This window comes from Muscardinus avellanarius (genome assembly GCF_963383645.1).
Source record: "Muscardinus avellanarius genome assembly, chromosome: 2".
Classification (NCBI taxonomy): Eukaryota; Metazoa; Chordata; class Mammalia; order Rodentia; family Gliridae; genus Muscardinus; species Muscardinus avellanarius.
Window position 1 is genome coordinate 94817227 of NC_137787.1, and position 15002 is coordinate 94832228.

Below are 15002 nucleotides of genomic sequence, written 5' to 3' on the forward strand. Positions count from 1 at the left end.
ATATATATATATGTATACACACACACACACACACATATATAGAGAGAGAAAGGGATGAGGGAGAGATACCCACATTGGAAAAATAATAAAATTTTGAGTACTAATGAAATAAAATGAAAATTCAAACTTCACAAAATGTAGGACTTTGTATGAGAAATGTCACATTTTTACAAGGATGCCATTAGGATAAAAAGAATCATACGTATATAAATACATATGACAGAGGGAAAGTAGGTATTTTTCTATGCTCAAGCTAAAAAAAATGGAATCACAATTTTTGCATGCTGAAGGCTTGTTTTCTTGGAGTTAAAAATATAAGTAGGCTACAACAGACTCTAAGCAGCTTATAATGGTTATTTTACCATTATCTTTTATGTTTATAAAATTATGATTAACACTGACATGCACATGACATTTGGTGATATATTTACTTTTTAATGCTGCCAAAAATATAGCTAATTTAAATTATACTAGAGCATCTGAAAATGATCATTTGGTTTGGCTGTGACAAACTTTATATTATGACCATGTAAGTATTATTTACATGACATTTCTAGAGCACTCCATAATGTTGAGTGTCTTACGTTTAATAGAGTTAACTTTGAGGAATATACTAAGTATATGGATACTATTTATTTTTAGAGTTGAAAAAGTTTTATAATTTTAGTTCAGAAACATATTTCAAAGCATTGATAATAAAGATAAACAGAAGTTGTCTATCAGTTCTGTAACTGGTTTAAGTAATACTTCCCTTATTTGATATCCCCGTAGTCACATAATAGACAGTGACTTGCAATTTCTCTTTGTTTTACTTTGCTTTTTACATTTCATATTGTTTTTGAGATTGTAAGTTTCTTCTCTCTTTAAAAAGATTGATTCATCAATTATCCTCATTGTTAAATGACACAAGGAACTATAATGTGTTAAAACAACATATTTCCACTGATTGTTAGGTTCTAATGATGCTCTTACACATTGACTACATGTCTAGTTATAATCACCTTCAAATAATTGTTTCTCGTCTGATACAATACCTCTGAGAATCTCCGTTCAGTTTTGGTTATGCACAATAAACCTGACCATGTCAAATTAATGACTATACTAGTTCCTGCTCAAAGTCATCAAGTTAATTGAAGGGCATAGAACATACATTATTTTCCTTGCTGTCTATTCCTAATGAACTCTTTTCCCTTATTCTCACTGCAATTTTGTAAAACAGAGTATTAGTAGAAAATCTAAGCTAATGTAGATAGTGCAGCTTTTGTAAAAAGTTGTTAAAATTAGTAGTTCTCTAAATGTGTCTGTACCATATTTTATTTATTATTTATTATTAGTATTTGCGGAACTGTGTCTTGAACTCAGGAGTATTCTACCACTGAACTACTTCCCCAGTCCTTTTTAATTTTTATTTTGAAAGAGTTTCATTATTCTGTTCAGACTGGCTTCAAACCTGTGATTCTGCTGTCTCAGTCTCCCAAGTACTGGGATTACAAGTATATCTGTGTTTGCCTGACTTACACTAATTTTATTTTTAATTTTTAAGTCAAATTGGTTGTGAGAAGACTGCAGAGCAGTTTGCACTTCCTTTCACTGCTGAACAAATTGTATATAGATGCAGATCTTTTTAGAAGTTTTTCTTATTCAGGTGTGATGGTGCATACCTATAATTCTAGTACTTGGGAAGGTGAGACAAGGCGAGCATAGGCTGAAAGCCACCCTCAGCAACTTAGTGAGACCCTGTTTTATTTTTTTGTGTGTGTGGTACTAGGGGTGGAACCCAGGGGCTTTCTACATCTGGGCTATACTCCCAGACCTATTTTATACGTCATTTGGAAACAGGGTTTCACTAAGTTGATGAGAGTCTCACTAAATAGCTGAGGCTAGCTTTTTTTTTTTTGTTGTTGTTGTTGTTGTTGTTGTACTGGTGTTCCTGGAAGCCCTACTACCTCTGAGCTACACTCCCAGACCTATTTTATACTTTTTTTTTTTTTGAAACAGGATCTCTTAAGCCAGCAAGGCTGGCTTCGAACCTGCGCGATTCTCTTGTCTCCACCTCCCAAGAGTGGAGATTACAAGTGTGAACCACCACGCCCCGCCTGAGGGTGGCTTTGATCCTGTGCAGTCCTGTATCAGCCTCCCAAACTATGGGATTACAAGTGTGCACCACCACACCCAGCTGAGACCCTGTTTTAAAATAAGAAAATAAAAATGGCTGGGGTGTAGCTAATAGGTATAATGCCCCTGGCTTTAATCCCCAGTACCAAATATATACATAAATAAATGAATAAAATAAATGTTTTTCTAGTACTGTCTAATTGAAGAGTCAATTCTATTCCTGAGTAAATATTCAGAAAAAATAAATGGGTATGTTTACCAAAAGTCATATTCAAAAAATGTTCATTACGTCAGTTGTAATGGCCTAAAACTATTAATAATGCAAGTGGATGTCATCAGCAGAATGGTAAAACAATTGTTTCAGGAAATGAAATTTTACCTAGTAATAAAATTAATAACAACTGACACAGTTGTCAATGTGGATGAATATCATAGGTATAGTGAAAGAAGAGTTGAGAATGGAAGACTATGAGTCTACCTACTCGGACATATTTAAAGTAATCTATGGTGTTAAATATCAGAACTGTATTTGTTCTCCAGGGAATATTGGCTGAGAAAGGTCACAAATGAACTTCCTATGCTTCTGTAAAATGTGTAGCAGGATGGGTGACTAAAAAGCTATGATCATAAGAAAAATTCAGTCTGTGTATTTAAAATTTGTCCAATTATATATTTATGATTAAGAATAAAATTAAGACGCCGGGCGTGGTGGCGCACGCTTGTAATCCCCGCGCTTGGGAGGCAGAGACAGGAGGATCGCGCAGGTTCGAAGCCAGCCGTGCTGGCGTAAGAGTCCCTGTTTCAAAAATATAAAATAGGTCTGGGAGTGTAGCCCGGAGGAAGAAGGGCTTCCAGGAACCCCAGTACCACCAAAAAAAAAAAAAAGAATAAAATTAAGTATTTTTAAAATCTTTATATTAACACCTGACAAACTTCATATGATTCTCCCATAATCTCAATGTATATAGATAAGAAAACGACTAATTTCCCTTTGAAAATATGTTTTATTTTTCTTTTAGTGTCCTGAATTTAAAAGGCCCAGAGACATTGCAGTTGACTGGGTTGCTGGGAATATTTATTGGACTGATCACTCCAGAATGCACTGGTTCAGTTACTATACTACTCACTGGACCAGTTTGAGGTACTCTATCAACGTAGGGCAACTGAATGGCCCCAACTGCACCAGACTCTTAACAAATATGGCTGGAGAACCCTATGCTATTGCTGTAAATCCAAAAAGAGGGTAGGTTAATGGCTTTGTTTTTGTATCTTCTGATATGAATGAACTATTTATAGAGATTGTGTTATACCATTTTACTTCTGCTAATAAGTATTTAACATGTAATATATTAAAAAGAACTCTGAAAATCTCCATACTTCCTTTTCTTTATGAAAGCATGACATTTCCTTCCAAATGTTGACACAATTACTTTTCTGAAATGTTTCTATATTATATATTATATACATATCAGTATGTGTGTGTTTCTGTGCATGTCTGTATTTGTAGATATGAAGTGCAAAATAATGAGATTGATGTGATAAAAATGTGGCTACTATTGTTCATCTCCAATTGAATTAAATATTAAATATACTAAATGTAGAATACTAATCTTTTATCTCTTTGTGATAATAAATGTCGAGGGTATATTATAAATAAATTTAATTTAATCAGTTAAATATAAATATTTTCTCTCCATATATATATATATATATATATATATATATATATATATTTTTTTTTTTTTTTTTTTTTGGTGGTACTGGGGTTTTTTTGGAAGCTCTTCTACCTCCAGGCTATACTCCCAGACCTATTTTTACATTTTTAAAATTTGGAAACAGGGTCTCTTAAGCCAGCGGGGCTGGCTTTGGACCTGAGCAATCCTCCTGTCTCTACCTCCCAAGCACGGGGAATATAAGCTTGTGCCACCACGCCTGGGCTCTTTCCATAATTTAAAAAGGGAAACCTATAAATAGTGACCCAAATGGAAAGGTATAATATTTTTAAAAGGTACCATTAGTCCATAAAAATAACTAGATAATAAATATAAAGACGTAACTTCAACTATTCAAATTATAGTGTGGTGTTGGGCATGGTGTTGCAAGCTTGTAATACCAGTACTTGGGAGGCTGAGACAGGAGGATTGCAGGTTCACAGCCAGCCTCAGCTACTTAGTGTGGCCCTCTACAACTTAGTGAGACTCTGTTTCAAAATAAAGCATAAAAAATAGGGCTGGATATGTATTTCAGAGGTAAAATGCCCCTGCATTCTATCCCCAGTACTGCAATATATATTTAGTATATTGTCTTGTAAATAAGAGAATGACTTATGATTGAGAGAACTTCAGAATCATAAAAGACAAAGTGTATTGGGTGGAGATGCAATAAAATAAACATTCTGTCACAGAGGACAGTTTTGAGTGATGAAAATAGTTTTCTTCTGATATTTAAATTGAATTTTCCAGGTTGAACTTTGGATATTAAATAATTATGATGTATGGTGTTTCCCATTAATTAATAGTCCTCAGATTTTAGTGAGCTTAGTTAGGATATGTATGTGTGCACTGGGGGGGGGCACTGGGGATTGAACCCAGGAAAATCTTACCTCTGAGCTATACCTCCAGCCATTTTCATTTCTTGATTTGAAACAGGGTCTGGCTACGTTGCTGAGGCAGTTCCTAAACAGGCGGTCCTCCCAGCTCAGCCTTCTAAATTCTGGGATTACAGGAGTGCAGCACCATGCCTTGGCTAGGACTTTATTTAAAATGTTGTCTCCCAAGGTTTACTATAGGCGGTTTCCATTCAGTAGGTTACACATTGGGTCTAGGAATTTTCTTATTAAGGGACTCAGGGTGGGGTATTGACTGATGCTTGTTCTCTGAAGTGACCTTGTTTGAGGAGCAGAGATGGGTGATTAGCAGCAGCGTTAGGCTAACACCCTTTACCTGTTCTCCTCAGCATGATGTACTGGACTGTCATTGGAGATCACTCCCACATAGAGGAAGCGGCCATGGATGGTACTCTGAGAAGAATTTTAGTGCAAAAGAACTTACAGAGGCCCACAGGTATGATGTATTTTTGACATGTGCTAAAATGTGAAGAAATAACACTGAGCTTATTGGTATTAACAATTCTTTCTAGTTTTGTTGGTAATTTTATAAGTAGATAAAAAATTTATAGTATGGTTTTATGGATGTCATTAAGATTTCATGTTCTATTTTCTCAACTTGAAAGTAAGGTCATTATCATACTGCCAGTTATATTATGGGGGTGTTATCAGAAAATTACCTAAATTGTAAGGCTATTAGTGAAATTCCACGTGCATAAAATTTTGACAGTTTATAGCAATATATTAGGGTATTTTTAAAGATATATGTTAATGTTGTTGGGACAGATGGTACTATTCCCAAAGGATGAGAGAAGAAATGGGCAAAAGTGGCAAAATATAAATAATTTCTGCAAAAGACAAGTTTTACAATTCCTTTCTTTTTTATGCTGAGCTTGTCAATCTGATTTAAATCTTCCTCCCAGACATTCCATCCACACTGACTTCTCAGACTACTCAGTTCTTCTCTTCCTTCTCCAAGTTTTTGACCCCAGGTCATTTTCCTCTCAGATTCCCATCTAGAGTACCCACTCAAATGCTCAGAAATTCCAACTTGTTCACTACCTCATTGATAGAACATCTTCAGACTGGAGGCACCTTTAGAATTCTGGACCACCCACCCTACCCACCACATGCCCACTAAAATAACAGAAGCTTGTTTGTCTACATGTTTTAGATTATTTAACATAAACATACTTTTTAAATATCTTTGATAAGCCAGTCATGGTGGCGCACGCTTGTAATCCCCGCGGTTGGGAGGAGGAGACAGGAGGATCACGCAGGTTTGAAGCCAGCTGTGCTGGCTTAAGAGACCCTGTTTCCAAGTAAAAAAGTATAAAAATAGGTCTGGGAGTGTAGCCCGGAGGTAGAAGGGTTTCCAGGAACCCCAGAACTAATATATATATATATATATATATATATATATATATATATATATTTGATAGATTATGGTTAGTTTCTGCTTGGCACTTATATTCTTCTTTTTTTGTGATGTTCTGGAGATTGAACCCAGAGATGTTCTGTTTCTAAGCTGCGTCTCCAACCCTATTTTACTTTCTGTGGGGGTATTTGGAATTTATGTCAGAAGTGTTCTAATGCTGAGCCATATCTCCAGCCTTATTTTATTTTTTATTTTGAATCAGGGTCTCACTAAGAAGCTAAGGTTGTCCTCAAATCTGCTATCCTCCTGTTTCAGTTTCTCAGATGCTGAAGTTGTCCTCAAATCTGATATCTTCTTGTTTCAGTTTCTCAGATCTGAGATTACAGGCATGCACCGCCATGCCCAGCTCTCTCCTTAATTTTTGATGTGCTTTCCAGCTATCATTGAACTAAATTGTTTTAATCTTTGCCTAAGGCAGAATAATTTGGGACTTAGTGTATTTATATAAGTGTGTCTTCATTCACATGTTTAATAAATATTAAAGGGACACCAACTATGTGTCAGAAATGGTTTCAAATACTGAAGAAATAAATTTCTTCTCTTGATAAGCAATTTCTAATCCTCATGAAACTTATCTTTTAGTAGATAATAGATTATAAATTTAACCATGCCACATAGTTCAAAGTCCTTGTAAGGGATATATGGTTATTAGCAATGATGATTCAAGTATGATTCTCAGAGAATTCATCTCTAGAAAAGCCATATTTAAGGTATTACCTAAATAAGAAGAGCTAATAAGATATGTGGATATGAGGAAAGAGCTGTCCATGGATAAAGAACGATAACGTCTAAACTAAGAATGAACTGAGCATGTGTCAATACCCTCAAATTTAGCAGAGGTAGAAGTACCCAAGCAACTCTGGAGGATGGTAGCACAAGGACCAAGGATGGCAAGGTTGACCAGGAGACTGGGAAGCAGTGTAAAGGTGGATTGTATGATACCTTGAAGGCAACCACTAAAAAGTTCTGAGAAGGTATTGCAGGCAGCACGATCTGTTCAATCTCAATTTTAATTAAGCACTTTGAACTTCTTGTTAACTAATTACCTTCTAATTTAGACTTACTGAAATCTCACAAAATCAGTAAGATCAAAACTTCTGACGTTAACATTTTTTCAAATCAGAGTTAAATGTGATATGTTTTCATTTTAAAGAATAACTGGCAGCAATTTGGGGGATTGCCTGTAGAGGATGCCTAGGAGGGAACATGAGATGGGAATTCTTCCAAAAGCTATTACAGAGGCAGTGCTATTCAGGAGATGCTTGTAAAAGATAGATAAAGGGAAAGAGTCCAGGAAAACTGTCCACTCTTGGCTCGAGGTGCTAGGGATAAGTTTTGGAATGTACAATTCAAGTCAGGCAAGGGTATCAGCATTTTATATGCATCGTTAATCCCTGGTTGGACTTTGGGTGTAACCTCCCAAGCAAGAATGCTCTAGTCAGTTAAGAACAACTCTCTGATGATCAGGGTTAAGTGTAAGCCCTTAGCTGCCAAAGCAGTGTTTGGCAGATTGGCAATACAGCCGATGGAAGAAGATTTGGGTATATACCACAGTGTCCCCTACAGTGGACCCAATGGAAGATGCATGAATCAAACATCTTTCATCAGAGCTCTACTCAACACTTCAGGTAACTTAATGAAAAAGCTGGCATCATCCATTTTTTTTCAGGAAGTTAAAGTATTAAGAAAATATAGTCAGGCATGGTTACACACACTTGCATTCCAGTACTTGGGAAACTGAGTCAGGAGAGTTCCAGGTTTGCAGCCAGTCTCAGCTAGTGAGGCCCCCGGCAACTTAGTGAGACCCTGTATCAAAATAAAGAATAAAAATAGGGCTGGGGGTATAGTTTGGAGGTAGAATACCTCTGGGTTTAATCCCTGGTACTGCAGGAAAAAAAAAAAAAAAGAAAGAAAATATAAAATGAGGCATGCTTAGAATTAAGTGTGGGTATTGCAAAACATGTGAATTGTTTCATGTTTTATAATATCATCAGAGTTCAGAGATAAGAAAGACTGTTTCCAATATGGAAAAAAGTTATAGGGATACCACTTGAACAGATGCTTAAAGGATAGGTGGGGCCTGCCGTGGTGGCACACGCTTGTAATCCCAGCATTCAGGAGACTGAGACCGAAGGTTCACGGTTCACGGACAGCCTCAGTTAACTAGTGAGGCCTGGGTTCCACCCCCAGACCCGCAAAAAAAAAAAAAAAAAGGATAGATGGGCATTTAAAAGGTGGATAGAGCCGGGCGTGGTGGCGCACGCTTGTAATCCCTGCGCTTGGGAGGCAGAGACAGGAGGATCGCGCAGGTTCGAAGCCAGCCGTGCTGACGTAAGAGACCCTGTTTCAAAAATATAAAATAGGTCTGGGAGTGTAGCCCGGAGGAAGGAGGGCTTCCAGGAACCCCAGTACCACCAAAAAAAAAAAAAAAAAAGAAAAAAAAAAGAAAAAAAAGGTAGATAGATATTCCATCAGGAAGGTATTTTTTCAAAGTGCTTTTCAAATCATAGGTACCTGGTTTTGAATCCAAAGGGGTAACTTATTAGCAGTGAGATTTCAGAATGAACTATTATCTTCAAACTTAAAATATTTTTTTTCTTTTCTCTTTTTTTTTGGGGGGGGCATCTGGGAATGGAACACAGAGGCATTTGACCTCTGAGCTACACCACGTTCCTTTCTTTCTTTCTTTCTTTCTTTCTTTCTTTCTTTCTTTCTTTCTTCCTTCCTTCCTTCCTTCCTTCCTTCCTTTCTTTCTTTCTTTCTTTCTTTCTTTCTTTCTTTCTTTCTTTCTTTCTTTCTTTCTTTCTGTGATACTCGGGTTCCTGAAAACCCTTCTACCTCTGGGCTACACTCCTAGACACCTATTTTTTTAAATTTTTATTTAATAACAGGGTCTCTTAAGCCACCGAGGCTAGCTTCAAACCTGGGCAATCCTCCTGTCTCTGCCTCCCAAGCGTTGGGAATTACAAGTGTGCGTCACCACGCCCAGCTATTGTTTATTTTTTGAAACAGGGTCTCACTGAGTTGCACAGAGCCTCACTAAGTAGCTGAAGCTGACCAGGAACTGAGATCCTCCCGTCTCAACCTCCTGAATACTGGGATTACAAGCGTGTACCACCACGCCGGGCTCAAAGTTTAATTTTTACAACTGTTAGCAAACCCAGAATTAATAAATTACATAACCTGTGTGTGTATTAAATGAGATAATGCTGTGGGCTAGATGCTTTGGTGTAGGGCACAGGACATGTTCTGTTGATGTACAGAGTCATGGCGCACCTAGAAGGAGACAGGTTGTATAATATAATGTAAGCTGCAAACAGTGAATTTTAAACTCCATTGTGATTAAACATGATTTGGGCCAGTAACGAATCATTTATAATTCTGATTCAATAGGTGGTTTGGATAAGGTATGGCTTCAGGCATATTTCTTGGGCAGCACTTGTGCAATGCAATGAATAGACACAGAGACCAAGAAACTGGATAATTATCATCAAATGGCCTTTATGAGAGCAGAAAATAGCATGAGCAGAAAAGTGATAGGGAAATAGGAAGGAGAGAATGTCTATATGAAATAAAGCAAAGTTAGCATGGTGGAATTGTTTTCTGTTTGTTTTGTTTTTTTGGCATTGAGGTTTGAAATCAGGGGCATCTAACTCTGAGCTACATCCTCAGATCATTTTTATGTTTTTATTTTGAAACAGGTCTCACTAAACTACTGAGATTCTCCTTAAGTTGCTGAGGCTGGTTTTGAACTTGGAGTCCTCTTATCTCAGCCTCCCAAGAACTGAAATTACAAGTATATGCCACCATTTCCAGCTAGCCAGTGGAATTTACTAAGTGTATATAAGGATAGAGGAAGAGACTAGAAATGTATACAAGATGTTTGGGAGAAGCATCACTAAATTAAAATCAATTAAAAGCATACTATTTCCATCATTCAGCCATCTTCCTTTTATTCAAAAGTATCAAATTCTATCTAGATTCCATGCACTAATTTTTACCAGAAATACAGATCCCCAAATTTTCGTGGCCGATTGCTAAACCAAAACTGTGTTTTATGGTTTAGAATCAGGGAAAACGGTGTTTTGTGGTTTATAATCAGGGAAAGCCAAAGAGCATTAAATAAAAAAATGGAAAGTGTCATGAGACTTCCAGAGGTGGGTAGGGGAAAGCCCCACAAGTTTCTAGAGACCTTTTAAAGAGACCATTGACTCCTGTTGGCAGGTAACAAGATCTGGTCAGACATCTTTAGGGACATGTCCAGAAGACAGTGGGTATGCATCCATCTACTCTGTACATATTGTGCATATGTGTTTTATGCTCAGCAAGGTTACTGTGGCAATTTCTGCATGAGTTTGAAGAACAGACTCTCAGAAGCCATTTATTCACTCATTCAACTAGCTGAGGCACCCTACATGTACCAGGTATAATTTGTGGAAAAGTAGAGGTGACAATGTGGTCATATGTCAATTTTTCTCTTGCTGCTTATATCCTATGAGAGGCCTGGGGTGGAAACAGTAACAACTTTGCTATTTAAAAAGTCAATTATACCATTAAGATGTATGACTAAAATGTACTAATGAAAATTTTTTTAAAAAAAGTAAATTACAAAGCAAGTTATTTTGTGTTTAATGTTATGGGAAAAAGACTGAAAGAGCCAGAAGAGTTAGGGATGTCAAGGTAGGTTTCAGCACAATACTCGGCCTTTTATAAAGCAGACCTTTAGAGAAGGTGGCACTTGAGCAGGAACTGTGTGATGCTGTTAGTCACTGAGCCAAGACATCACCCAAGATAAGTCTATCAGATGGCGATTTTTCACAGGTTATTGAAAACACACATCCTGGAACTTGAAGCCAACCTAGAGAAATTTGAGGCATTAGCAACAGAAGCAAATATGTATCATTTCTAGTGTTAATATAAGCAAAGATAAATAAATAAGATTCAAAAGGTAGAATTTTATGAGATGCTTATGCTTAGAAGAATTGAGATCAAAAGTGAAGACTCCAAAGGTGTCAAACAATAATAACTTAGAATTCAGGCTCAAAGAAGAGTACCAAGTGACAGTGCCTCGCATACAGGAAATACAGAATGGTAGAAAGAATGAACTTTTCACTTAGATAGGCTTGAGTTAAAATTGGACCATCTGAATAAACTTTCAACTATCAATTAACTCATTTGTGAACAGAGTATAATAACATTTTTCTTAAATAATATATGATAGTTTATTTATATCACATGATAAAATCATTATACATTTTCTTTATTATCTTAGGCCTAATAATAGTTATAAACATAATGTTTTGTATAATCTGATAAAGCCTTGAAAAGGTTTGTCATATAGTGTCTGCCACAATTCTTCAACAGTAATAATTATTTTATCCACATTTAAAAAATTTATTTAAGCTGGATATGGTAGCACATGCCTATAATCCCTGTTGTTGGGAGGCTGAGACAGGAGATTTCAGTTTTGTGGTTAGCCTCAGTAACTTAGTGAGGCCCTTAACAACTTAACAAAATCCTGTTTCCAAAGAAAAGTAAAATAGGGCTCGGAATATATCTCAGAGGCAGAATTTCTCTGAGTTAAATCTCCAGTAAACACATACACACACACACATATTTCATTTAGCATATTTTGTTAGTGTTATTCATTTTCTCATTGTATATCAATATAAGACTTTAAGATTCAAAAATACACAAATAAATTATTATCAGCTTTTACTTCATTGCCACCTGCTTACAAATTTCTTTTTTAGCTGGGCATGGTGGCTCATGCTTGTAATCTCAACATTCAGGAGGCTGAGACAGGAGGATCACAGTTCAAAGCTAGCCTCAGCTACTTAGTGAGGCCCTTGCAACTCAGTGAGACCCTTTTTCAAAATAAAGAATGAAAAACAGGGCTGGGGGTAGAGCTCAGAGGTAGAATGTCCCTGGGTTCTATGCCCAGTACTGCAAAAAAATATTTTTTTACTGACATATAATATTTGTACATATTATGTGGTCATGTGATCTCACTTGCAAGTCTAATTTAAAATCATTGGCCTCATAGAAGTTGAGAGTAGAATAGTGTTACCTAGTCACTGGAGAGAATGAAGTTGAGAGCTCTGCTGCTGGGTAGGAAGTAATTTTTTGATAGGAGGAAGAAGCTATGTTGTTCTATAACAATGCATGGTGAATATAATTTATAATAATGCATTATATATCTTAAAGAGTTGTATCAGAGGAATTTGAATAAATTACTTTCTTACTATTAGAAATGTCAGTTTAAAATCCCAGGAAGTATTTATTACATTAAGCAGAAGCATACCTACATGTTATCTTTACAATGGTTAATAACTCCTGTGTATTTCCAAGACAAGTGTAATTCATATACACACAAGTCAGAACAAGTCTCAGGAGATTTTTAGGAAAAAAATATAATTTTATTTCCATGAACATAATCTTACTATAAATAGCTTTAAAAGAGTAGTAATCAGTAAGTCATTGTTTTGTATTTACAGGCATATATGCTCCCTTTATATGGGAAGACTTTCCACAAATTTGTCTTATGAGATGTCTTTGATCAGAACTGTACTTCATTGCTATGTCTTCTCAGTAATCTTTGGCTTGTTTGTGCCTATTTTGTCTCTTTTTTGGACATAAATACAAATACTTGTTATGACTTCGGTATCATTTTTAAATAAGTAAATAGAATAATGCCTCTGTTTCTCCCCAAGTTTAAAATCTTGTTCTTTGTGCTGTAGACTTATAAAAATTTCTGTCTTTCCTTTATCCATCCATGGCTGAATATATGCACAGAGATACAGGATATTTGGTTACACTTTCTACTTTAACAGGACACAGATAATAACTTAGATGAACATCAGAAACAGACATGAACTTATCTTTCCTTGTGTAACACCTGTGAATTTCAGGATTGGGATTCTCATATCTAATCTAATCACACGCCACCACTGCACAAACTGGAGGAAACTTCAGTCCTCTGAGGTTTTATAGCACTCTTTGTTTCCATTCTTGGTATCCCATCATTTGATTCAGTCTATCATCAACTCTTTAATGTATTTTCTCTGTGTATAAGACTGTAAGTAATGTAAAACTATTATTAATATTTTTCTAATATCTCCACCATCAGTGTGTGCCTAAAACAAGTATGTGTTGGATTAATGAACAACTGGATGCCTTCAAATTTATACTTTCTAATCCATGGAACGGTTTAGAAGCCTCCTGTAAAAAATAGCATGCTTGGTGTTCATAACCAGGCACTGCGGTAAACATATGGAGCATAATCTTCTTTCCAGTGTGTGGTGTAATGTTTGAGTAGTTGCACTACAAGAGTGAAAATATGATACATCTTATTCTTTGCTCTGTGCCTAGTACCTGGCAGTGTGCGGCACAAGGAGGCAACCTTGGATAGATGTAGCTTTTAATAGGAGGTTTTAGGACTACATCTTGATTTAAATACCATACCTTTTGATATCTAGAGGGCTATGTTGCCTCCTTTCTCCAAACTGTAGCAATTTTAGAGAAAATAAAGATATGCACACCGGCCCTGGAATAGTCATAATCATTTATTTCATTAAACAAATTCTTTAATTTATAACCACTGAAATAGATACACGTTTTAGCACTGTGATGCTGTTGCTTAATGAACTTATTTTATTTTACCAACGCTGTCATAAGTGTGTGTGTGTGTGTGTGTGTGTGTGTGTGTGTGTGTGTGTGTGTGTGAAAAATCACATTAATGCAGTTTGGAAAATAAAACTCTAAATAGACAATCAATCTGAAAAATATTTTAATGTTATTTTTAAAAATTAAATATGATATGGTGGAAAATATCTTTAGTTATCTCAGCCCCTCTTGACACCTTTTAAAGAAGAAAAAGGCACCTTACACATCTTGACTTTCTCTTAAAACAGAGTACATATAAATTCTTTTCTCCATTTCTGAAATCACAGCGATTTAAAATTAATGCTCTTTTCCAAATCTTTCTAAAATAACACTTCAGTACTGTGGTAACTTATGGTAATTTTTTGTTTTCTCCATTTTTTATCATCTTAGACTATATTGGAAATAGGGAAACTATTTGAAATAGAGCAATGTTCAGAGTACAACAAAAACAAGATTCAAAAATTTCTTAAAATGTAACAGTATTCTTGGCATTATGAGGGATACGGTATTAAGAAAATGACTGCAGAGTTATTGTGTTATATTGCATTACTAAACCTTAGCTTGTGTCTTTATATTTTATGAAGCTTTCAAACTGTGATTCTATTATGTTTGATTAAAATGTGTATAGCATTTTATTTTAAATTTTCTCTATTTCTACTAACTTGGTTCAGTATATTTGTCATTTCCAGTTCAGATACGAATTTCTTAAGAATTATTTTTTTCATTTCATTATTGGTTCTTTATTAAAGACAAAAAGGATATGTAATACTTTAAGGATAGACATGATCATGTTATTTCCTATAAACTTGACTTTTATCACTATAACAGGAAAAGGTAGTTGATTCCTTTATTAACTTTTTAATTTAAAAGACTATCTTTTTATTAAAGGGCTTAAGGAAAAACTCAAGATCATTGATTTGTGGTTTTTTTGTAATATAAATGCCATCCATCCAAAAACTTAGTTAAGTAATTTCTATCTAGATGTAATTCTATCCAAGGGTACAGTATGTGACCAGAGCTGATAAAGAGGAGTATATCCTATGCAAGCAATAATGTGATATATGACACACTGAGGGCTTCCTACTTCTGTTGAATCTGAGAAACAATATTACTAATTAAACTGAGTTACGCATTCATTGTTCTTTTCCATAATTAGAAAATTTAATATTTTAAGTATAA

At 35.5% G+C, this 15002-nt stretch overlaps 1 protein-coding gene across 1 annotated transcript in view; it reads left to right on the forward strand.

Moving 5' to 3' along the window:
* Positions 1 to 15002, forward strand: part of LRP1B (LDL receptor related protein 1B) — a 1956425-nt gene that overhangs the window by 1842586 nt on the left and 98837 nt on the right. The window contains exons 78-79 of the mRNA XM_080689945.1: positions 3135 to 3358; positions 5071 to 5177. Of these exons, the coding sequence (XP_080546071.1) occupies positions 3135 to 3358; positions 5071 to 5177 (331 nt within the window). The remainder of the gene's footprint in view (positions 1 to 3134; positions 3359 to 5070; positions 5178 to 15002) is intronic.